Raw genomic sequence first — 24,386 nt, 5'->3', positions numbered from 1 at the left:
AGAGAGAATAAATGGTACAAGATATTATCAATGTATATTTGGAATAGACTTGGTAATATCAGATTTTAACTGACAAATATTGATTAAAAATAGAATTTATGCCTCTCTCAACTCATGGGCTAATTTTTTTTTCCTGCAATTGACCATATGCCATAAATAAAGCAAAAATTACAAAGTGGGGAGAGATGTAAGGCAGTGGGTCCAAGGGCTAGCAGGAGAAGCAAAGTGAAAAATGACCAAAACATAAAACTGGTAAATTTAAGACTGAAAGATAAAATGGCAGTACTATGAATACTAGGAGACAGAGATGGGAAAAAGAGCCAAAAATGATCAGAAAATATAATCAACAATTGAAATGAGGAATTAAAAATATGCACTGAGTTGAACCCCGAGCTTTCAATAAAAATAACCACAGAATCATACCAGTCACCAAATCTCCAAATGCAATAGATGGGTTGTGCCAATCAACATATATAGCAGACACGACCAAGTCTTATCCCATATCTCATTTGTATTTTAGAAAAGCAAACCAGTATTAATTTATTTTTTTTTAATTATGATTTGACTTTTCACACTTCTGTAACTGCAAAGCTGGGTTATCTCACTATCCAGAAGTGGAACCAGAGAGAAAAGAACTCAAAAGTACTAAAAAATAAAAAAAAAGAAAAACCAGGAAGTTTTAAAATGACATTTAGGGAAATACGTTTTTACAGTCCTGAATCTTGCAATCTATGAAATGTTGTGCTGATGCAAGATTACACTCCTGGAGATTAAATCAACAGAAACAAGGAAAGGGAAAAGCAGACCCCAGAAACAAAGAAAAAATTAATTCAATCACATTAGATATCTACCTATTTTGTGTGACAGTTTCAGTAAATGTGAAAGGTAGCTAAATTTAAACTGTTCCTGGAGTTTGTAAAAACTAATTATTGACTTTTTTACAAAAGACTTATCTGAAGAGTGCAACCTAAATCTATTCTTCCAGTATTTTCTGTTGTTTTGCTTACAGTCCACAGCTCCTCTACTAAATGCTCTTTTGAACTCATTTAAAACTATTAACCCTCCTGCTCATAGTGGCTCCCACTGAGGTCCACTGAGCTCCTCAGGATTATAGGAGCTTGTTTGCATAGATCCACTTACAGGATCAGGTATTTGCTTTGTAATTTTATCCATCAATCACAATAACATAGAACATCCAAGAAGTGTTAAACATAGGTAACAGTCATTTTACTTTTCTTACCCTTGTAAGAGTCAGGTTTTATTATTTTAAATACGCTTCACAAAGCTTTCCACTGTTTGCTTTACAGTTATCAAGTAACTACCATCCACTGGTTTCTTGTACATCTTTCTATCAAGCTACAGATCTTACAGCCAGGATTCTCCTTTCTCCTGAGACTTAACACAGCTAGACATCATTAATGAATACTGACTTACATCCATGACGATCTTCCATTTCTGCCTCAACAGTGCTCCAAAGAACTCAGGCCACAGAGAAGAAAAAGTGCAGTTARCAACATATCTCTAGCATAATAAACCAGTAACGAAATCTTGGGGAGCTCTCCTGCTTCACGGTGTCAGGAGGACCAATCCTGCCAGTTCCTACAACAGCAAGTTGCGGCACTGAGCTCTGGCTTTTGCTTTGTGCGGCGTGCTCACGTGATCGAACGGTGGGACTGGTGTCTCCGCACTGAACATGGTGTCATCTTGCCCAAATGGCTGCGATTCTCTCCCTTACTGCACAAGCCACATATTTTCACATGTGTGAAGAGAAATCAGCTGTGCTGTATTTTTCAGCTAAACTTGAATTCTGAAGGAAGAGCACGGAAACTAAATGCAAAAGTATTATTTCGCACTACTGAGCATATTAATGATGCCTTCCTAATCTCATCACCTTTCACAGCCAAAATAACATTTTAATTTACGTTCTTCATATACTACCATTTATGTGCACAGGAACATGACACCCCTGTGAGGAGGTATCTCACTGTAAGAGAAACACATAACGTTCCGATTCTTATCTCCTGATGATAGAAATAATGAATTACTCCAAGGAATATTGGTTATCATAAAACCAAAATTTTGTACTTACATATGCTTTAAAGAGTCTGTAATTAAAAAAAAAAAAAAAAAAAAAAAAAAAAAAGATGATAAATTATTTCATTTAGAGGTGGTGTAGGCAACGCAAAGTTTACGTGGAAAGGCACTGGAGCAAATTTTATACAGGGGATTTCTGCAGTATGCAGCTGACTATGTAATCTCTGTATGGTGAAGAATGTATGATTTCCATTTGCACAAAGCTACAGAGCAGACATTACCAGGTGCAGCACTTTTTCACCACAGTTATCTCTTTCAGCTATACCTATAACTGAAGAACTTCTAGTCTAAATGAATGCACACATATAACAGAGATTAAGCAAATTATATACATACTTTCCAAACATTAATGACAAAAAAGGTCTGAAGTATCCATTTACCAACTTTCCATACTAAACAACACCCTGAACAGCACAAAATATCTTATGTCCCATGACCTAGAATTTTCGACAATATTTAGCTAAGAAAAAGAGATATAAGCCGCAGATGTACAGATCTGTTACAGATATAACGGAGGCCACCCAGTGGCCAGGTGCAGCAGTAGAAATACAGCCTTTGGTTAACTACAGCTCYATGCAAGAACCTGCGAGCAGGAGAAAGTGGAAGAAGGGTTTCAGCGCCTTACTGCTTTAGCACCTTCTATGTCYGGCTGCCAGGCAGCAATTGCGCGGCTGATGTTACGGACAGCTCTCGAGGAGCGCTGAGCACGGACTGCTTCGCACCAGCACACGCTGTGGATGCTGCTCCCACGATAACTGGGATTTGAAGCAGCCCTTGCACCATCCAGAGCTGCTCTTTTCCCAGAGCACAACCAGCCCTTTCTCTCTCTCACAGGGTAGCACCTCTGTAGAAACATTACACCCACACAACCTTCTGAAGAGTTTTAAAATAAATACATATTTTGACAGCATTAAGCCTTGCCAGCTTGAATACCCAGCTAAAGTGCATATAAGAGGTACCACAGGTACATAATATATCATGTGGGGTTAGCTGAGACAAAGCTTGAAATAATAGTGCACTTAAGAAACGCTATAAAGATGGGTGCAGATTCTAAATATATATTGGACTCACTTGTGCTCTCACTTAGGTGTGTGTAAATAACAATAAAATCTACTGAAATGGTTGCAGTGACTCTGACATAAAACAAGTCAGAGACCAGCAGCAAGACCACTGAATATTTTTCAGTCACAAACTACACAGCTACAAAGATCTTTTAAAGTCAGTTGTAGTACACTGCACTAGCCAACAGGTAGAAGAGCCAAGACAAATTGTAATATGAAAAGGTCTACAAGAGACAGTGCTGTGCTTGTGTTAGTCTCCCTCCTACGTTATACGAAAYTACAACTTTTTAAAGCAGAATTCTGATTACACATTGAAATACAGGCTTCCATGCACAATTAAAATTTCAAGTAATTTGTATACTTATGGCAATCTAAAATTCAGCCTCAGGGTTTTAGGGTTATTTTTTTTTTCATTGCTTGTATTTTCTTTGTTACTTTATACTTCTCCTTTTTAATAACCTTGAACACAGTGACCCCAGGTGGCAGATACCACCACAGCCGCTTTCAGAAGCAGGGCCAAACCTGCACCCTTCATTAACTGGCTGAGAAGTCGCTGTGCCCTCACCAGGAGACCCCAGCCCCGGGCCAGGACAACTCAGCCCCTGCCGCGACCCAGGGAGGGCKCATTCCCCGGAGTGGGGGCAAACAGTCCGCACGGGACGCAGCAATCGGCTCTGTTAAGGTTTGCCTTTCAAAATCCCCACTACCTACYTGTCTCTGGAAGTTTTTCTAAAGCCTTCAGCTTTGCTTGAGCACTGTAAAGGGTCCAGCAGCACCAACCTCCATGCGGGCTAGTTTACACTGGGGAGAAGCCAAGCACGCTACCCTGCATGGATCCTCACACTGCCGCAGCCAGGCGGTTTGCATTGCCCAAATTTGATCATTTAGGTACCTCGTAGACAGTTCTCTACTACCTTATAGCTTGCCCTGTAGACATGCATGAAGTTGCCTATTAAAAAAAGCCATGAAGTATTCTCTATCCCCTTSATTTTAACAGGCCTTAGGCTTCTTCAGCCGTTCTCTGAACTTTAGCCTCCCCRGCTCAACGTGCCAAGTACCTCAGCAGCTTACCGCTCTGCCTCACTACACTGCCCGGAAAAATTTTTAGCTGTATGAAGYTTGCATTCTGCGACCAAGAACAACATCATTTAAAACATCACACATAAAAGCATCACCAATGCAAAATGCAAAATTAACAGTAGATGGACAACTCCCAGTAGCTTTTCCATTTTAAAAAAACCTGTTTTATTTCTCAGGTAGGACGGATTGGTCAGTCACCTTGTCTGGTCTCACGCGAATCCCAGGCCTCCCAGCAGCCAGGCCACTGCCAGCAAGGCTTTGCTCAGAGCACCACTCCACAAGAGAAGAGCTCACAGCTGGGGTAAATAAACTAACTTATGTGCAAGGGGAGATTTTTCAAGCCACCCGCCCACACCTACACACAGAAAAAGGCAGCAGCAAGCTGCCCAACATTGCTTATTACTAAGTTCTTCAATTAGTATCAATTAGCCATCACATCTGTGTACAATATTAATTATCTTCACTTGTGTGATTTTTATTCTTGAGCCAAACTACTCCCAAGAGAGAAGGAAGCACAGGATACACCAGCGCCTTCCCAGTTAGCTTACTGATCAACTGGGAAAGCGTTACCTAACGGAAACAGAACTGTCCCGCCATTGCCAGAGGGTGTCACTACGGCACTAAAGCAAAGCAGCAAAATAAATAAAGCTGATAAATAAGAAATATGGAGATCTTTAGTAGAAATAACTCTAAGTAAACTTTGCATGAACTGTTCATCATTGCACCCACAGGCATTAAGAATATGGTTCTGGAGCCTAAGAATGACACAACTCTGTATTTTCTTTTTCTCTCTGTATCTCTCATGTCCTAATCCATTTTATAAAGCCAAGTATTAGAAAGAAGAAAGAATCTGTACCTATTAGAGCTGTTTGCAGATTCTCCATTGTTCCCACACAACCAGACCTTGTTTTCCATGAAAACAGCATTTGAAAATGAAGCTATTCTAAATATAAATCATTCATATTCACAATAACAGTATTTGGCAGGCAATTTTTTAAGAGGAGTTGCTGCAAAAGAAATCTAAATTTTATGATATAATGATACATAGCCCAGGTAATTAAAAACAATCTGCACAGAACAAATTAAAGTGAAGATCAGATTTCAAGTGCTGAATTTGGCTAAAATCCTAAACCATAAGAAGAAGGAAGTCTCAAAGCCAAAAAGTACAGTAAATGAAAACGCTTAGAAACCAGTGAATGAACCTTGCAACAGAAGGAAGGTCCTAAAGTACACTGAATTGGTTGATTAATTTATTTTATTCTAAACACAATTTACTTACCATTACATTAATACATATTAATATTATYAATATTTTATTATATTAATATGGTATAACATGTAGAAAGGAAACTTTGTACACATTGAAATCTATGAAGAACTCGATTAGGATATGCAAGCAATCAGACATTGAAAAGGCACGTTTCCCTGCTCCGGCTCTGTGACACTGTCGGTATCAGAGGGGGGGGCTGAGTTGAAAAGGAGAGGTTTAAGTCCCAGCTGCCACAACATATTGCCTGAGCAGCTTTATTTCAGCTATATTTTAGTATTGAAGTTTCAGGGTAAACTGACTGACATTCCCAAAGGCAGTTTTGATTAGGAAGGACTGTTTCTGCAAAGTGCTGCAAAGCTCTTGTCAGCTTGTCAAGGAATCAAGCTGTGTGTTCTAATACTAAAACAATAATTTCATATTCTTGAAATAAGTTTTAATTAAAATAAAGGATTTAGTAAGTAAAAGAGGAAACACAACACGTGACATACCATTAAGGAACAGCGAGTAAACTTGGATAAAACATAACTTATGTCAAATCACTATTTTAAATCAAACTTCTAAAACCAATGAAAAATCTGCATTGATGTTCTAAGTACATTGCAGAAAGCAACTGTAAAAGGAGCACAGGTCAACTGCAGTGATGAAATTGTCAGGACTTGGACTTATGGCAGTGCTACAATATTTTAATATAACAAATCCATTCTATCATGGTGAAGGTTCAGTTGGCTGTTCTGGGAATTACTAGGAGGCCACAGTCTGCTTCTGACTATGAGAAAGTAATTCCCATTCACCTCATAAGATCATGATGTTCCTTTGTTAGTAAAGGGCTTGGACCAAAGTTTATCAACCGGAGAAGGAACAGGAGGAAAAAAACAAACATTTAAAATGCAGAAGCAAAGTCTTCTTATAAATCTTTTAAATATTAAAATATGAGCAAATTAAATYTGAAAGTATATCTTGTTTTGTCTCTATTGTTTATCCCTGTCTTTTTAATTCTTATACAACAGATTTTTCATAATGAATARATCTCAGAAAATATCAGACATATTAAAAAACAAGATGTGGAAACCTAGGTGGAATTAGTCTTAATGAAAAAAAAACTTAGTGTTTCACTGAAAAGGTAGAGCTTGATGTCGGGAGGTCTAGCCTTACACAGGCCTTATGATAACTGTAAATATAAAACACACTCAGGAGAGTAAAGTGCTTTCCGGCTAACAAGAATTAAAGCTCAAGATTGTGCAGTTTACTCCGCTTACCTCAATTATCACGTCTGCAAAATAAGTCTGTATTTGATGGTCTTTTTTGTAGGACATTCTTTCATGTTAGCAAAGCACTTTCAAATCCTCTGGAGTCATGATACTAATCTACTTTTTTCAGGCTGCCACATCCACAAACAGAAGAATAAACTAAAATTGATCCTGCAAACATTGACCATAATAGCAAACCTTTTAGTTACTCAGATGTTGCAGTATCAGGGCCTAGAAGCCTAATAAAGGACACAAGAAAGATTRTATGTGATCAGCAAAAAATTTTTCTCTTAATAAGAAGCCACCACTAAGCACTAGCTTGAAATACTGAAGCAAATAACTTAGGGAGCAAGTTTTAACAAGCACGGCTCTTTGCACAAGGAAAATCAACCTGCAGTGCTGAGACATCAGGCCGATGATACAGTCACGCAAGCAACCTGCAAAAGGCAAGGAGAGGGCTCAGGGTACCACTTGCCAGAGGTTTCACGTTCTACCTTAGCAGTAGCATCAACTGAGATGTGCAGCASTAAAAGCCAAACAATAAGCAGATGTTAAAACAACAGCCTTCTTGATAGTGTCTAACACAGATTACAGAAYTTGATTCAGAGGCTCCTGAATAATAGCCAATCATTTGTAATTGAACTAAAACAATAGTTCAGGAAGATACCCAATATGTGCCTATTTCAGGCATCCAAAAATCACAGTCAGGCCCCAAGCTATAAGAGCTTGTCTTTCAGGCATACAAAAGTCGTATTTCCAAGTGTTTTATTCACAGGAGGTGGGTGCTGACTCTTCACTAAGTGAAATAAAAGTTCATGTCCTCATCTGTTGCCATGTTTGAAAAAAACTCTCCATATTCTGGAGCACTTACTTAAGAAAACACTGTAAAAACTAGCAACAGTGGAGAGCCAAGCCTGATCTGAAGACTTCAAGCAGTGGAAAATCTGCCACATCCAGAGCTAATTTAGATTATGGACCAGTTCCCTGATTACTTTAAAAAATGAAAACTAAACTTTTCCGATCTGAATTTGCCCAGCTTCAGTCACCAGCCTTGGATCCCACATGCTTCTGTCTGTTAAAGAGACCTTTATTATCACCCATCTTTCTCTTCAAGACCGTGATCAACTCACYTTTTATTCTACTTTGCTAGGCTAAATACACTCTGTGCACACAAAACTGGAAAGATGCTGAGTGCCTTGAAGTAGTGTGTGATGCTGTTTTCCAGATACCAATACATACTATTCTATTTTCTAATTAACGCACTACATAGAGTAGTGCATTAAAGCTTGTTACACCTTTCTGATGAAAATTTCATCAGTCACCAAACATGTTTTCATACGGCTTATAAGGGGAAGATGAGTAAAGAAGTAAAATCCCTACAATGAAAGTGATTTTTTTTTCTGAAAGCAATAGGCAAAATGAAAAAAAAATCCATTTTCTGACATTCTTAAAAAAAAAGAGGAAGAAGAAAATAGGAGAGAAGAAGAATCTGATGCTGCCAAAGGGTTAAAGTATTCCGTTTCGGTCAGTCTGAATATCTGAATTTAGCAGCTGACAGTGCATGGTGTGACAGTCTCTTACAGCTGTTCCAGTTGATTCAAAGACCATCTTTGTTTCTTGAAATCTTAGCAACTGTTACTTTTTTGCAAAGACAATGATAGACCAGCTGTTACCTCACAACATGCAATGTAGTTCAAGTCAAAGCCTTTAGTAAAGAACTTGTAAAACAAGAACTAAAWCATTGTTTGGGTTTGTCAGATTTTTTTTTTCATTAAAACAGAATTAGGAGACTAACAGACAAATTAACTTATACTCAGTATTTCCAMTAAGTGCACTGGAATGACGGAGAAATTTCATCTGGTTGCTAAGCTAAACCTTCTATTTCTATAACACTAAATGCCATAGTATTACAAAAAAAAATGTTTTAATTAGGTCAGTTTCTTTTTTTCTTTCTTTCCAAAGGTGGTGCTGCTAAGCAGATGTCATCGTGTAATATCAATCTATAGGTCTAAACGCTCAGAATAAAAGATGGGGATTTTCAAGAGAACTTAATAGGAATTAAATTTTCACTTTCCACTATATCTCAGTCAGTGTGAATACCTAGTTCCTTTAAGCTCTTTGAAGATTCTGTTCTAAAAGCATAACTAAGCTACTTAGTCATACAGTTGATCCTCCAGTACTAGTACCGGTAACACTCCCACTTGAAGACAKGCAGGCTTTGGAAGATGTGGAAAGTTGCAGAATCAGTCACTTAATCGAGACTTATTAGAGTAGGAGTAACTGTTGACAGGTTATCTACAACCTTTCTGAAACAAAAAAGTAAGCATCATTTYGAAGAGCTTTACTTGAAATAAACCATTGTTCTTCCATGCACAAAGAYGAATTACTGCTCCTGACAAGCTTCTAGCTCTTCTGAGGCAAAAGACAAAAACTTGCTGAGAAGAGMGGATATTCCTTTACTCAACCTTTGTGTTTAATTCTGGAAAGCCTTAACATTGAGAAATACATTTTCAGAACCACTGCCAGCTAACTGTTGTGTAAAAAAAAGCACACAAAAGCACAGTAATACATACCAGACCTTTAGAAAGATCTTACATGGGTGTTAGATTCAGCAGTAAATAGTCTTAATTTTTCTACTTTACRTATGTAGAGATAAAGATAAGCTTTAGACTCAAGATTTTTTCATGTGTATGCATGAATTTTATTTGTCTCAGGCCATTTATTCTAAAGAAGAATTAGGTAAATTATTTCTCCACTTTAACCCTCTTTTTCAGAATGGATGATATACTGCCATATGTAAGCCACTATTTCATACAGATTTAAAGATAATTCCCATCAGGAATGGTGCCATTAGTATGCGTGATAAAGAATACACACAGCCTAACCAAACACCGAGGGTAAACCACAACCTCTAAAATCTACAAACTGACAGTATTCATTTCTAAGGATAAAAATATCCGTGAATACCAAACATGTACGCTTATAGCTATGTTTAAGAGAATAACCTATTACCAGGCCAAAATTTTGACATCACAAAAAGGTCTCTCTTACACAAAGTACGTATGCTATCAGACTGCTGTAAAAGGGCRGAGAGCAAAGCAGATACAGTCTCCAGATGACTGCCGAGAGAATTTTGAATAACTAATTTAAAGACAGCTGCCTGCAGGCACCACAATGGTAATTAAAGACAATACTTCTTGGGTAAAGGAGATGGATGTACTGGAAAATAAAGTCAGTGTTAAATTCATTGCTAATCCTTGAATGGAGAATTGGATCACTTATTTTCCAAATGGCTGGGCAATTCTACCTGATTTCATTTCCATCTCTGCTGCCAGATGACTGTTGTCTCCAAAACCATAACTTTTTCTAGTTTTAAGTAGTATTCCTCATTGGCAAGCTCCAATTCAGCAAGACTGAAAGTGCTTTAATTTAAACACACGAGTAGTTCCTTTGACATCCCTATCAAGTCAATGGAACAACTCACACTTAAGAGTTAAACACGCACTTCTAAATACCATGCTGAATCAAGGCCATAAACAAGGCAAAAAAGGCACAAAGAAAAGCTGGATTGCCAGATAGTTTACCTGCACAATACTGTGCTATATTACCCAGAGAAAGCTTTTGTTTAGTATGCTTTGGCTTGTTTGAGAGAAGACCTTGGTTGCTTACAGGTACAATTCAAAGGACAGGCTAAATATCTAATATGACTGAGCATTAGAATAAAGTCTTTCTCCCATACAGAAGAGAAGTTTTTGCACCAGTCTCTTGAACACCAAATATTTAAAACTTGGCTACAAGCCAAATAATCACAGTATCTTCATCCTTATTGAGATTGCTGTGTTAAAACAATACTATTTAAATAAAAACARTGACTGGTCTCAGTAGCCTTACGTAAAATGCTAGCACCCTCTAATAAAAGGGAAGATTCAGTGCAGGGCTGAAGATTCATTCTCTTCCAAGCAGGCCACCTGCTGCTTTCAGCTTTCCTAACGTCATCTTTAGAATGGAATTATGAACCATTTAAATCATTTCACAAGACCTCAGAAATGCCACAGATCCACTTTAAATGCATGAGTACATACAATCAGATCGTGCTTGCTACCAATAACCATCAAGGGACAGTACTTTGGAGGATGCATCTCTCTCTTCCTGTATATATATATGCCCCAAATTATACATATGTAGGTATATATATAAATTTGCACATGCACATTTCCTCTGCACCCAAATTCCCACCATCTGCTGACCACCTCCCAGAATYTGAGCACAGATTGGACATCTCTACCAGCCTTCATAAAATGCAGCCTACTCCTCTGCGCACCCGTACAAAGTGAATTGGGATGATGCTCTCATCTTTCTCCTCTCTCTGTTGCTACTCCCAAAAAGGAGAGGGAAGAAGACCCTTCAATTCTTTGATTATATAAAAAATATAACACAGAGAAGCTACACTACTGAGTCAGCAAAGTCTTCTGGCTTTGCCATCCTCTGCTGTGTAATTTCTCTCACATTTTATTCTCTTTTGCATCTCTCACCTTCTGACTGGCTTATTTCTTTATTTTTTGAGCATTCTTGGCCAGGAACAATTGCTCGTTATAGGGRTATTCACACTATCTATTTCAATCATCTGACTTTGTCCTTTGACTACTATGGGAACTAAAGGTGGCAGCTTTGCCCTCACTTAATTTGATTCCAGTTGCTGCTGCTGCTGCCAAAAGGGGTGGTCCTGGCCTGCCCTCGTCTCTCAGCTGCATGTTTCCACTGCCTCCCTTAGGCTAGCAAAAGTATTTCTGCCGCCAGGTAGGAGCTGGGGGGAGATCAGCTGTCAGAGAGCTGATCTGGCTAACCCTGGCCACACAACTGCCAGTGCCAGCACAAGAACAGCAATAAGAATGTGCAGCCAAGGCTTGGCAATAACTGTGTTACTTCCTCTTTTGGTAGCAGTTCAGAGTAATTTGGCTTAAATAAATTGTAAAACCATACCCTGAGGCTCCTAACTTAGGTGTTTTGAGCAGCAGCCAGCTTAGATGCCTACAGCAGGCAAAGTAAATATCCTCCTTAAACGTCCATGTGGTTTTAGCACAATACAGCTCCAGGAACTACAGAAATAATAATAATGCAGTATCATGGAAAGGGAAATTTTCTTGCACTCTTCTGCATCAGTTTAGGCATGAACCACATATAGAATCTAGATCTATGTGAATTCAGTTTTTAACAAAAGAGTCAAGTTATAAATACAAGGAAAATACAGGATGTGTAATGAATATGTCATAGCTGTGGCATCCTGTTTGTTAAATATTTTGCTCCTGAATGGGGCCGTCTTAGGTTTCTTCCACGTACATGAAGCTTTCCAGCTGGCCTGTAGCCAGTGTTTTAATAAAATGTCATATTATAAAGAAGTAAATATAGCTTATAGCAGTAATAATATCTTCGATATTCACTAATCACGAGAAGTTTCAAAAATATTTTAATACGCGTTCATCGGGAAAAATAACAAAAAATCATCTCTTAGCTATGGAAAACCACTCTTCTCATATTAGATGGAAGACTTGGGTATTTGTTCCAGTATACACATAATAACCTGAATGATGGAAAAAAGCGCRTTTTCTGAATTTGAAGACAATACCTAGCTGCAAAGGAGCTGCAAGGTCTTCAGCAAACAGGATTAGGAACAATTACAAATCAAACAAATAGTCAGAGAAAACAGATTCACTTTCAATAGTGGCATATGTGCCACGTGTTATATTTGGGTAGCAAAAATTAACAGCACAAATATCCAATGAAATCTGACTGCCAAGGCAGCACTTCTGCAGAAAAGAATCCAATGACTACAGCAATCCCATACTAAGTAGGAGTCAATAATATCCTGTTGCTGTGAAAAATATAAACAAACTAGAAAGAGGTGGACCAAATAAAGAAAGTTGAGAAGGATAACAAAAGTGATCAGCAGCCTGAGAAACCTGGTCTGCAAAGGAAGATGGAGAGGATTGGATTCACCCACCTGAGAAAGCAAATGTGAGAAGCAATAACCCCTCAAATATAGAAAATATTGATGTAAACAGAGAGGAATACTCTATTGTCTCCACCAAGGATCCAAAAATTACAATAGAGCTAAGAGACTTCTGTTCTCCCAACCAGAGAATTAAATCTATATTGAAAGAATTTGTCTAACCTGTTCTACACATTCTACAATCTATTTAAGTACCCTTACCAGTAGAAATTAATTCCACATGTCTAGTTTACATTCAGCTTGTAAAATCTAAGTCTAACTCTGTTTTAAGCCTAACTAGTTTTGTCTTCAAGGGACACAAGCATATGATTATTCATTTCACCTATACGGCAATTCTTAATACATTTTTAAGAATGTTAGTGTCTCAGCACCAAGGAAATCTGACTTTGGGCCCTAATGTCTTTCAAATAGCATGTCTATATATAATATTTCTGTAGGACCCCACTGAGCCACCAATCATGGCTTACAAGACAACCTGAATTGCAGACCACATTGCAGAAATTAAAATGTATTTGTAGGAAGGTCGTATTTTTCTGAAATGCTAAGGGCAAGACGATATCTACAACACTATTAAGGTGCCTTGTCTCCAGTCCTATCCACAGTATCGTTGTAGTGTGTGCCCTCCAATATGTCTGGAAGGATGTTCAGAGACGAGTAAGAATTTTTCTTTGAGAACAACTCTTCATTGATCCACGTACCCAGTCCAAGTGTCAATTTTAATCAATATGTTTGGGCCCCAATAAGCAAAGAAAATTAAAAAAAAATACCCTTTATTCTCATACCTTTGTCATGTAGGCAACACATGAGTAAATACAATGCTGTGTATTGCTGTAATAAATATCTACTGTTATGTTCACTTGTTGTTGCATGCATTTTTATGACTTCACAAAAAGAGTACAATTTTAGTATCATTAGCATTTAATAGTCTCCTAACTCTTCTTTCCAAAGCACTTTCACACCAGTATACTTTTAAACAAACCAATTTATTATTAATCCAAGTAATAAAATACATAAAAGTATTTCGAAAGTTATTGTGGTCATTGCAGCTGCCTGTATACAAGTAACGAAGATCAAATGCTTGTAAAAACTGTGCTATTAACTTAAGTGCTAAYTGTGGAGTGTCATAATTAATGGAATGGCATTTTAAATAACTACCAATCCTCCTTACTCCTTGATGAACAAGTTTAACATAGTGTTTACATATAAATACAGTCAACATCTACCCATTCTCGTTCTTCTGCGTGGTTAGGAATCTGCCAGGCTTCTGAACTGGGATATGAAATGTGGCTCCTGACTGACAGCAGAGCAGTCAGGCACTGATGATGACCTGGAGCMAAGACTGACAGTCCTGCTGTTCTCAATCTATTCTCTCATCCACTGGTCATTCTTGAGTTAAGCTTCTTTCTCCTCCTTCTTGGCTACTGTCAACTCTGGGTCCAATTCCTGTTCTCACAGCAGATCACCTCTGAACCTTCTCAGTTCCCTCCTTCAGGCCACAGTTCTCAGTGGCTGCCTCTGTCCAGTAAAGACTGAATATCCTATCAGTGAAATGATGAAAAAATAACTTTTATTTTTATCCACAGAGGAAAAATGAAAAAAAATCTCTTTCTTCTCTTTCCCCCTTACTGTTCAACATCACAGCAAAGCCAAACTTGTGCGTGTCAAGTATTACATGCTGAAATGATAAAAAATTCTTGCTAGCTACATTGCCAAGTTAGAAGAGATCAGAATGATCAGACTAGCCTCTTGTTCTGTTTGRGGAGTCCAGTTCTGACTTTACACACAATTTCACAACCAGGAAGCCTTAGAGGTTGTTAATTCACTGGAAATTCAATAGTGGGACAGGAAATAAAATGTTGCAAAGCTAAGGGTGTAATTCGGTCTCTGCATAGACAGAAATCATTCATTGCTGCTGACTCAACAAAAATAAAGCAGAGATAGCATCAATACAATGCACCCTTGCCTTGCTAATTTCTACCATATGTTAAATTCTCAGGCGTCCCATACCAAAAGGAAAGTTTACACGAACTCTAATAGACTTCAGAATTACGCCTGTTAGGAGCACTGCTGGACCTGAACCATGAGATCATGTTCGAAGCAGCAGATGCAAGATCAGCAAGGAACTTCTTCACTTTGTTTAGCCATTAGAATCAATAGCACAGGCCACCTTAGAGGTTATTAATAACTTTGAAGGTTATTAATAGTGTAATTTCCCACCAGCATTTTGGATGAACAGATTACAAGATCTACTTTCCAAGATATCTATCAAATTTGTAATTTCATCTCTGAGTTCTTTTTACTAGAGGAAAAAATACATAAGCAAGGATCTGCAGTGGCTTACTTAATGTATTTTGTACTGGGACTTCATCTTGGATCACAGGTGCAATGAAGAAAAGAAGAGCTGTGAAACAAGATGGTTTCTGCACTCAGCTGAAGTTAAAGACAATTAGTTGCAAGGAATATCATCTATAAAAAGTAAATTCATGTTTATAATGCAAAAATCCCTCCTAGTTAATGCTGCCATTACACTTTTCGCCAGGATAATGAAAGACAGCATATAAGCATCTTACCTGGCTGTAGGTCCAGCTTCACTGACGTTTTTTCTCAAGCCGTTCATACTTGAACAGACTGCAGAACAGTTCTTAGCTCTTCTGAGTGCACATCCTGCACAGCACTGTCATCTATGTACCACAAGTTGTTCCATATTGCAAGGATCTCCTTCAGAGCTGTCCCACGAGAATCTGTTTTGAAGGACTGTGCATATGTACATGAGGTTTCTGAAAGCACCAAGTCAGGACCAAGCAGGCAAAAGGTTGCCAGTCTTGCAGTGATTGTAACTAGCAGGTCGTTAGAGTACTCACTACCTTGGAAAACTGTCCTCTTGATCCTCACCTCCACAGCTTCTGCATGATGTTTTCACACCACTATGTTTTTCAAAAAATCTTGCTGCACTTATATCTGAATTTAACCAGTATGTTTCACTGTCAAGCTACTAAAACTCTTCAAGCAGTCTCTTCTAAGAGTTTTTGAGTGATGTCATGAAGTAGAGCATGGAAGAAACACAGAATTATGTGAGACAGTTAAGTTGTCATGTGGGGTCCGGGAAAGAAGGAGAGAAAGTCAGTACACGTGCCAATGCAGTGTACATATCTGCAGTATGACAAAACATAACTACCAAAACCAAGCTCAACTCCCAGACAGACATTAGATATGTCCTAACTGCAAAGTAGATGCATCAAAGCCTGAAACAAAGTGAAAGAGCCAAGCTTTACCACACATCCCAACAAGGGAAGCAAATCCAATCAAAGCATACATATGTGTATACATATATATATATACATCTATATATATATAAACCCAGGCATGAGGCTTCCATGAGAAAACTGTTGAGTTTGGACTAATAACAAAGTAAAAAACAAAGATATGAGCTTACAGTATAGACACGACAACACATTTCAATGTAATCTCTGCAACTATTTAAGCTATTTAGTTTATAATTAAGCCCTTCACCCCCAAAGTATCCCTCTCTTCCCCACAGCTCTCAAAGTTTTCAGATGTCAGCCTGCCTGTGACATTTTTACAGAAATTTTTTACAGAAATACAGTCTAATGCTTTTGTTAGATGTGCAGTATTCTAATAAATAATCAAAGCTAAACTATTCCTATTAAAGCACAGTAACAAATGAGTTTTGTGAAGCCCTGGTATTGCTTTAACTTTTTACTGTTAGTTTCTCACTAACTCAAAAAAATGTTGGGTAATGAGTCTGTGATACATTAATATAAATTGGCTATTTTGTTGCCAGCAAGTTTACATGTCAGCACGYAAACATACCAACTGTAGGCAAAGGAAGACACATATAAAATATGCATCAGGTGTACATGTGCAAAAACAGTTAAAAGCCATGCATTCCTGATTTTGCAAATGAGAACAACTGCACTTTTAGAGTTAAAAGCACATTTTCACTTAAGATAATGGGCACTGTGCCACTGACTTTGAGAAGACCAGGACATTACTCCAGAGTTTAATCAAGACTGAAGTCAATAAAAAGTCCCAGCAGAATACAGTTGACAGCTACATCACTTTTCAGAGCTACACTATCCTTTATACTATTAGGTGCTCTCGAACATTTTGACAATAGTTGCATGGTAAACCAACTCTGTAGCTTTAAGTATCACCAAAGTCACAGCTTCTCTTTTACAGTCCTTTTCTGCATAATTTTACATCACAGAGAGTGTGTGTGCACGCGCACGTGTGTGTATGTGAGAGAGAGAGAGAGAAATGAGATACCTTTTTTAAGCATAGTACCATGAAAAGATGCTATCCAAAATAAGACTGTGAGTGTAAACTTGAACAAAACTATTGCAAACACCAGTGCAAAAAGATAGTCATTTACCTTAACTTCAGCATGACCTCTCATGAGATTAATCAACTATATGGAATATCTGACACAGAGATAATGTATTACACACACTGCCTTGATAAATTTGTGCTCATGTCAGATATAAGGACTTTCACAACTGTCAAGAAGCAAATGCAATATAAGCATCATGGACTACACAGTCACGGAGCAGGTTTATTCAAGCATCTTTTCAGAGAAGAGGATTTTAAGAGACATTCATTACAAACAAGGAATAAAGCCCTGCTACTCCATCCTCACCTCACCTGAACATCTTCTAAATCTTGAAGAATGGCTGACCATGAAAAGAAATGAAATAACAACCTAGTCTTCAGTGTAGAAAGGACTGGAAAAAAAACCCAATACCACTGCAGCACAGAAAAAGACATTTCCTTATCAAGTTTTCAACGATTCCTACAAGACAGCACATAGGGAACCCCAAATAAAGGCATACACCAGTTATTTGTTGAACTACATATCTGCATCAACCAGATGCARACTGGAAGTGATCACAGCAGTCTACTCCAGCTTGACAAACAAGACCAAACAAAGGCAATAGTATGATGTCAAGAGTGAGTTCAGCAAGATCTGAGAATTTCTTTGTTCACTGTAATCCTGTCTGCAAAAGCAGGATGCATGTGTYTTTCTGTGGGTTCCTTTTCTTCCAGTGTGATTCAACAGCTTGTTATGCTTGCTGTCAGGCTTCAATGTGGCACCTAGGCATGTCTCGAAGCAAGGAGGAGACGGTATAAAGCTGAATATGCTCAGTGGAGAATCCAGAAACCAAGAGGCTTCCAAAGCTTTCAACAGCAGAGACAGCAGACACGTGCCCAAGCAATAGTTTGAGGACTACAAAACAGATAGTCCATGTCCTTTCTACAGTACACACAATGGACATTGTAGAAAGCCCTTTCCTTCCCTCCTTACACACATTCATAACAAGATCATCGGACTGATGGAAGTAAATGAGACATAGGGAATGGTGAGGAGAGACCACCACAACCATGATGCACAAACACCACAGTGCAGTAAAAAGCACCTCTCCTTCTCTCTTTCTCTCTACTCTACTTTGATGATATATTACTGAAATGTCTCTTCTCCACCCAGAAAATTTACTCTTCTCTTGCTTGTCATGTTAACATCTGAAAGGTATAACTCAACTTTACAGTAGCACTGCGTAAGAATTCTGCTGTGGGTGAAAAAGTTAGAACAAAATGTGTGACGTTAATCCCCTCCTAATTACTCCAGTAATCTATACGCTAATGGGATATCATAATAATTAGGATAGTAATTAGACTGTGCAAATGCCCACAAGAGGGAGCAAAATTTGCATGCTTCAGAATATGCTTGACTAAAAATGTGCAAGTAGCCCCAATGAAGGATTACACTGCTGATGTTATGTCAGTACTAAAACGCCAGTGTAGACAAAATCTTTGCTCTTCGTAATTACAGAATCACAGTAAAGTAGGGTTTGGAAGAACCTCATAACATCACTTAGTCCATTCCTCTGCTGCAAGGCAGGACTAATGCTATTTATATCGTTCCTAGCAGAAAGTAGTCTAATCTGTTCTTAAAGGCCTCAAGTGGTAAAGACTCCACAAGCTACTCAAGCAATCAGAGTTTTTCCTAGTATCTGACTTGACTTTTTCTTACTGTATTTTATATCTGTTGTTCTTTACTCTACTCACTCTTAGCACAGAGAGCAGTTTATTCAGTTCCTCTTCATATACCATTACTYGCACAATTACAAGCTATTATCATGTCCCTCTGCTCCTGACTTTTCTTCTGCAGGCCAACAAATCCCATTCCTCCTTTAGAAGTCATGTCATTTAGATCTGTGATCATTCCCATTGCTCTTCTTTGTACTTTCTCCAACTGCTTTTTCTTGTGCAGTGCAGTGCCCAAAATGGGACACTGTGTTCCAGCTGAAATCTTTCCAGCACCATCCAGAAAGGAAAGATCATTTCTCATGTCTTGCATGTTCTCCTGTTTTAGTCACCCCCAGTAAAATGTTAGCCTTTTGCACCACAGCTTGACATCAGTGACTAACATTCAGACCACGATCAACCATAAGTTCTGCATCCTTTTTCAAAGGACTATCAAAAAACCTCAAAATTGTTGTTTCTTGCAGTTATACAAGTGCTCTTCCTGCCTAAGCATAGTTCTCTGTGCTTCGTACAGCCAATCCATCCTGCTTTTACTAGATCATGTCTCCAATTTGTCAACATAATTCTGAATTCTTGTCTTGTCTCCTCCCAGTATTCTAGCAGTCCTTCTCATCTTTGTGTATCATCTAAAAATTCAACAATCACATTCTACGCCACCGTTCAGATCATTAATGAAAATAATTAAGAAAACCAGACCCAAAACAAACATCACCTGAGAAGCTTTCTAAATTAAAATTTAATACAATTTCTTGTCTTCAGGTCATGCTACAAGATCCTTTAAATCATAAAACATTTCATACCTTCGTTCATTGTCATCAAGATGAGCAAACAGCACGTTCTTGGAGATGGCCTTTGCCAGAGCAGTCATAGTTTTATAGTCCTTAGGAATAACCTGTAGGGGAAAAGGAAGGGAAATTACACACAATTATATTTCTTTATAGATCTTGAAATTTCTAAAAAATTCCTTTATTCAAGATAATGGATGCAGATTGATTTGAAACAGATCTAGAATTTAATATAAAGCCCCTAGGAAAGTAATAAATTACAGTTTTGATAATGTTAGGATAAGAACTTATTTTTCCAATATGACAACCAGAAAAAGAAATATAAGATCCAGGGTGAATGGAGAGAAAGGTATCCATAAAATATCATTGACAGTAAAGGGGGAAATAATTAGCAGGTACTGGCAGCTAGGTAGTCTCGTTTCAAATCTCTCAAACTGAGGGAAACCTTTTTCATATTCTTCTCCTCCCCAAACCGTATCAGAAGCAATCTATTTTTAAAGCCAAAGAATAAGCAAAATTTCTCAGGCAAAAAGTAAGAACGTGTTATATACACAAAGCTTTTTAGTAATGGTTGTGGTGGTATAAGGAACTGAACTCCTGAGAGGCCTACCTGAGTCAAAATTTTGTGCATGAGCTTCATGGCAAAAAAAAAGAAGTTGCATTTGAGAGTGAGGAGGCATTTTTATTTGTTAATTGAGGAGAAGATAAAACTCTTGTTATGTGTGGATTTGTTTGGTCAGAATATATGTAGAAATTCAGAAGTTTGTTTTGAAATTAGGTGACTTTTTTTTTTTAAATCAGACTTTTGCAACGTTAGGTTTAATAGATGTAAGATACTAGTAAAGACACTAATACTCCTGTGTATGTCAAGCATCTTGTTCTGCCAGTCAGAGACTTTGTGATTATGTAAAAAATTTCTAACAAGGTTACGGTTTGTGAAAGATGTTCTTTGACATTAGTAATAAGGAATCTCAACACCACCTCTTAAAAGAAAATCACATGCTACTTAAGCAGATGTTAACAGTTTTATTATTGACTATTAAAAGTCAGGGAGAATCACCTGATCATGTTTTATCTCTCTCTTTTAAGTAACTATCTGCTTGAAGAGAMTGTGCAGCGATCACCTTTACAGCAAGATTCCTATGCTGTTAAGTTAGTAACTACAGGCTGTTGGATGTATTGATAAATAGTGCTTTCTCTACTGTTAGGAATGAAGCAATCAAATAACCCTCCATCGGGATCTTTTTCTGTGCTCCTTCAAAATGGAAACATGTCTGATGTTTATTCAGATCGAAAAGTTAAATCCCCTTTGATTTTCTCTAAGTGACATAACTCATTGCACTGCTATTAGCACTATACATCTTACTGCTCAACCCTTCAAGGGGTCTTTTGAACTGGCTTACAACCCAGATGTATTTCTATCCAACACCTGAATTCAAGCCAGTGATCGTTCCTGGCTGTCTATTATCTAGAAATCCATCAGTCTAATACAATCCTTGCCTTGATTTTTACATATTTAAAATTAGTTTCATAATTTGTCCTCCCTGCATCTCCCTTTATTTCTATATTCCAGAAATCTCTGCAACAAACACACATCTGCAACATCATGGATTCATTTGCTGATGGCAGAAGATGAAGCACTGAGACAAAAAACTCCCAATGATAGTTCTATATTCCTTACAGCATCTACATCCTGACAGGGAAACATACCTTAAATTATTATTATTTACACCCAGTCAGTTCTCAGAAAATTAAAATCATAACAGCTGTAGTCACTGAACACACAGAACTTGATCTGTATTGCTTCTTCTGGCTTTAGATCAATTGCTGCCTACCAATCCTACTGCCAGGGCTTACTGACATCATTGCGAAAAGAGGAAGAAAACAAAACAATTAATTTCAGATTTCATTAGGAACATAAAAGAAATTACCCAAAGGCTGAAGAAGTACTGCCATTGATTTTCAGAAGAATCACATAAGCCCATATTAAATAGAGACAAATGTTATCTTCTCTTAGAAGTTTTTTGAGAGGTACTACCAAGTATTTCAAAGCAGCTTTTAAAATACCATGCAAGTATTTTTTTAAACAGTACAGGGCATTTTTAACTGCCACAAGAATACACTTTCCTAATTGATTTTTGGATGAAAGGCTTTCCTAATTCTTTGTTTCTTGAGACAGAAAACCCCAGAGCGGCCAATAAACTTGTACCATAAGTAGATGACAAAAGCACATCTGATTGCAAAGGCAAAAAGTATTCTGCCAAAGAACAGTGATTGACAAAACGTATTCCCATAACGAAAAAGCTTTTTGGTTTATAGCTATTCCAAGCATGTACAAAAGCATATTAGTAGAATCTGTCAGCCTTATGAAATGCATTTCCAGCTTAGCTCCTTAAAGAAACACGAGATACATAACTGTGATATCTGCTTATCCTTCTTTTAATAACCTATGAAATCTTTGGCCAAATGCAAGCAGTTCAGCAGAATTATTAAGACGTATCAAGGATTTAAAGTAGCTAGACGTTTTGTTAAAAAGGTGGTTAAAGAAGAGAAGCATAAATTAGGTTGCAGTAGTCACCATTTATTAAACAGTAGAGGATCCATAGGATCCATACAGATATATGCCGTGGAAAAACATGATTCATGGGTTCAACTGCTTACGGGATTTCCTGTTTTGGAAGGAGCTAGCTATGCCTTGAGAGCTCTTTCTGCAACCAGAACCAAATTTGTACCATTATATTATGCCTCTTCCCACGGCAATGATCATAAGTACTGTTCATTTAGTTGACCTAGAGTAGCTTATTCGTAAATGAAAACAGATGCTCAAACTTCTACTATACTAGAGCATGAGCTCAGCTAAAGTAAGTTACGAGAAAATTTGAGATAGAAATTACTTTTGGAGGAAAAAAGGCAGGAAATGCAGCAAGATGAAAGGCCACCTTCTGAAACTGTGAGGTTCTGCCAAAACTCAGAAACTGCATGGGTCTATGAACATCAACAGAACGACTGAGAAATAGCCACCTAGTTAAAGCGGGAAATGGCCTAGCAACACACTTCAAAAAGGGAAAGAACAGAGAATGCTGAAGCAACATAGATGCGGAAAGCACTTACACAAGGAGGCAGCAAAGGAACATGAGTGTGAGGGAAATTATCATGCTGTAGATATGCTGGCACAAGGGTATTATCCTATGAGCTGACCCATGACCCCAAGGATTCCAAATTGTGAGCAAAATACAAGTAAGTCACTTGATTGCCTTGCACATCTCAGAATCAGATAGAGAGCAGAACATTACCTTTCTAACRTAAGAAACAGCATCTTCCTCTGTGTATACCTCTGCACTGACTCCCCCTCTCCTGCGTCGGGCCTTCACCACTGGGTTGGGAGGAGGAGGGGAAATCTCATCGTCATGAGAATCAGACTGGGAACTGGATTTCTGTCGAGCCAGTATTTGTTTGCATTCTTCCTGCAAGGCAAAAAGAGACAGTGAAGCATCCTACATACCTAACTTTCTGGATACACATAATACTCTCCTTTTTTATGACCCTCAGTAATCCCTTCATTTCTACATTTGGATGACTGTCTGTCAGCTTACACACACATACAGATCAAAGAAAATTAAATATTTGATGTGAGCAATAAAAAGGAATAACACCAAATACAATCTRTGCACAGGTACATCACTCTGGTACTTGACCTGGCCATCTCTTTCTTACATGTAATGAAAAATAATGTATTATAAACTGCAGACATTTCACTGCAGCTACTCCTGGGTAAAAATGGAAAAGAACAAGGCTCATTTTGCTCACTCTCCAACACCACAGTTGTTATTTTCTCAGTTGGCTTCTGAAAGCTTTGAGCACTGCAGAGCAAGAGGAACTGACTTTGTATATATCTTTGTCTTTCATACAGAGAATACATCAGAAGTCATATATCAGTATATCAGATATGTTTCTTCTTGCTCAGCTTTGCAGGCTTACTATCACCAGAGAGAAAGCTGTTCCCTACTCCAGAATTTCTGCCATTAGGCACATTTACAATCAATGGGACAACTTCCAAGCAAAAAAGATCCAAGGCAGGTTCCAGAGGACTATGAAAGATGATGGTTGGCTTAGTACCAGCAGGTCAATAGAGAGGTTACTCTCCAAATGCCGAGCTCCTGGAACAGAGATTACAGTAAGAAGGGAAATCCCTGAAGAGAGAAAAACAGGAAACAGCATAGAAAATCTTAGAAAAAGGATGTCAGAGTTACAAGATATTCTGTCAATTTACACACTGAATTATTTGACTTCTGGAAGATTTGAAAAAAAAAATGAGATTACTCATAATATTTTCATGCATAAAATCTCCAAGTTGTATGTTAAAAAGCTACTGTTTAACAGTGCTAGTGGTTTCATATGTGTGTGGCTAATGCAAGCAGAAGTTTATGTCGGAGGCCAACATTCCATTCTCCAGCTTTTTCAGGGACTCTAGGGAAAGTACACTGGAGTAAAGCTCCCATTGCATCACCTATGTCTAATGGCCAAAGTACACAAGGCCTGTCTTTTCGTTCCCACTTTAGCATCCTGCTCATACCTCACTACAATGCCTTTGCTATCTCTTCAGTGCCCTCTTACTCTGTTCCTTCTAGCCTTTTTTAATCCTGCTTAAGGCACAAGAGACATGGAAATAGCACAGACCATGCGTCCAGTCCCCAGCTTGTCTGACAGAGGAAATTGAGGGGGACGTGCAGGAAAGACAGGAACATTGTAGAGATGCAAACTGATCTGRCAGCAGAATTT

The 24,386-nt window shown here is 38.1% G+C and overlaps 1 protein-coding gene across 2 annotated transcripts in view; it reads right to left on the bottom strand.

Moving 5' to 3' along the window:
- Positions 1 to 24,386, bottom strand: part of PRKAR1B (protein kinase cAMP-dependent type I regulatory subunit beta) — a 97,980-nt gene that overhangs the window by 63,108 nt on the left and 10,486 nt on the right. For both annotated transcript variants that reach the window (XM_085301586.1, XM_085301578.1), the window contains exons 3-4: positions 22,901 to 23,071; positions 19,623 to 19,714 (exon numbers count right to left, since the gene is read on the bottom strand). In XM_085301586.1, the coding sequence (XP_085157712.1) occupies positions 19,623 to 19,714; positions 22,901 to 23,071 (263 nt within the window). The remainder of the gene's footprint in view (positions 1 to 19,622; positions 19,715 to 22,900; positions 23,072 to 24,386) is intronic.

The sequence above is a fragment of the Rhea americana genome, unplaced genomic scaffold, assembly GCF_003343005.1.
Source record: "Rhea americana isolate MKP2758 unplaced genomic scaffold, rheAme1 scaffold_10, whole genome shotgun sequence".
Taxonomy (NCBI): domain Eukaryota; kingdom Metazoa; phylum Chordata; class Aves; order Rheiformes; family Rheidae; genus Rhea; species Rhea americana.
This window is presented reverse-complemented; position numbering and strand designations above follow the sequence as displayed.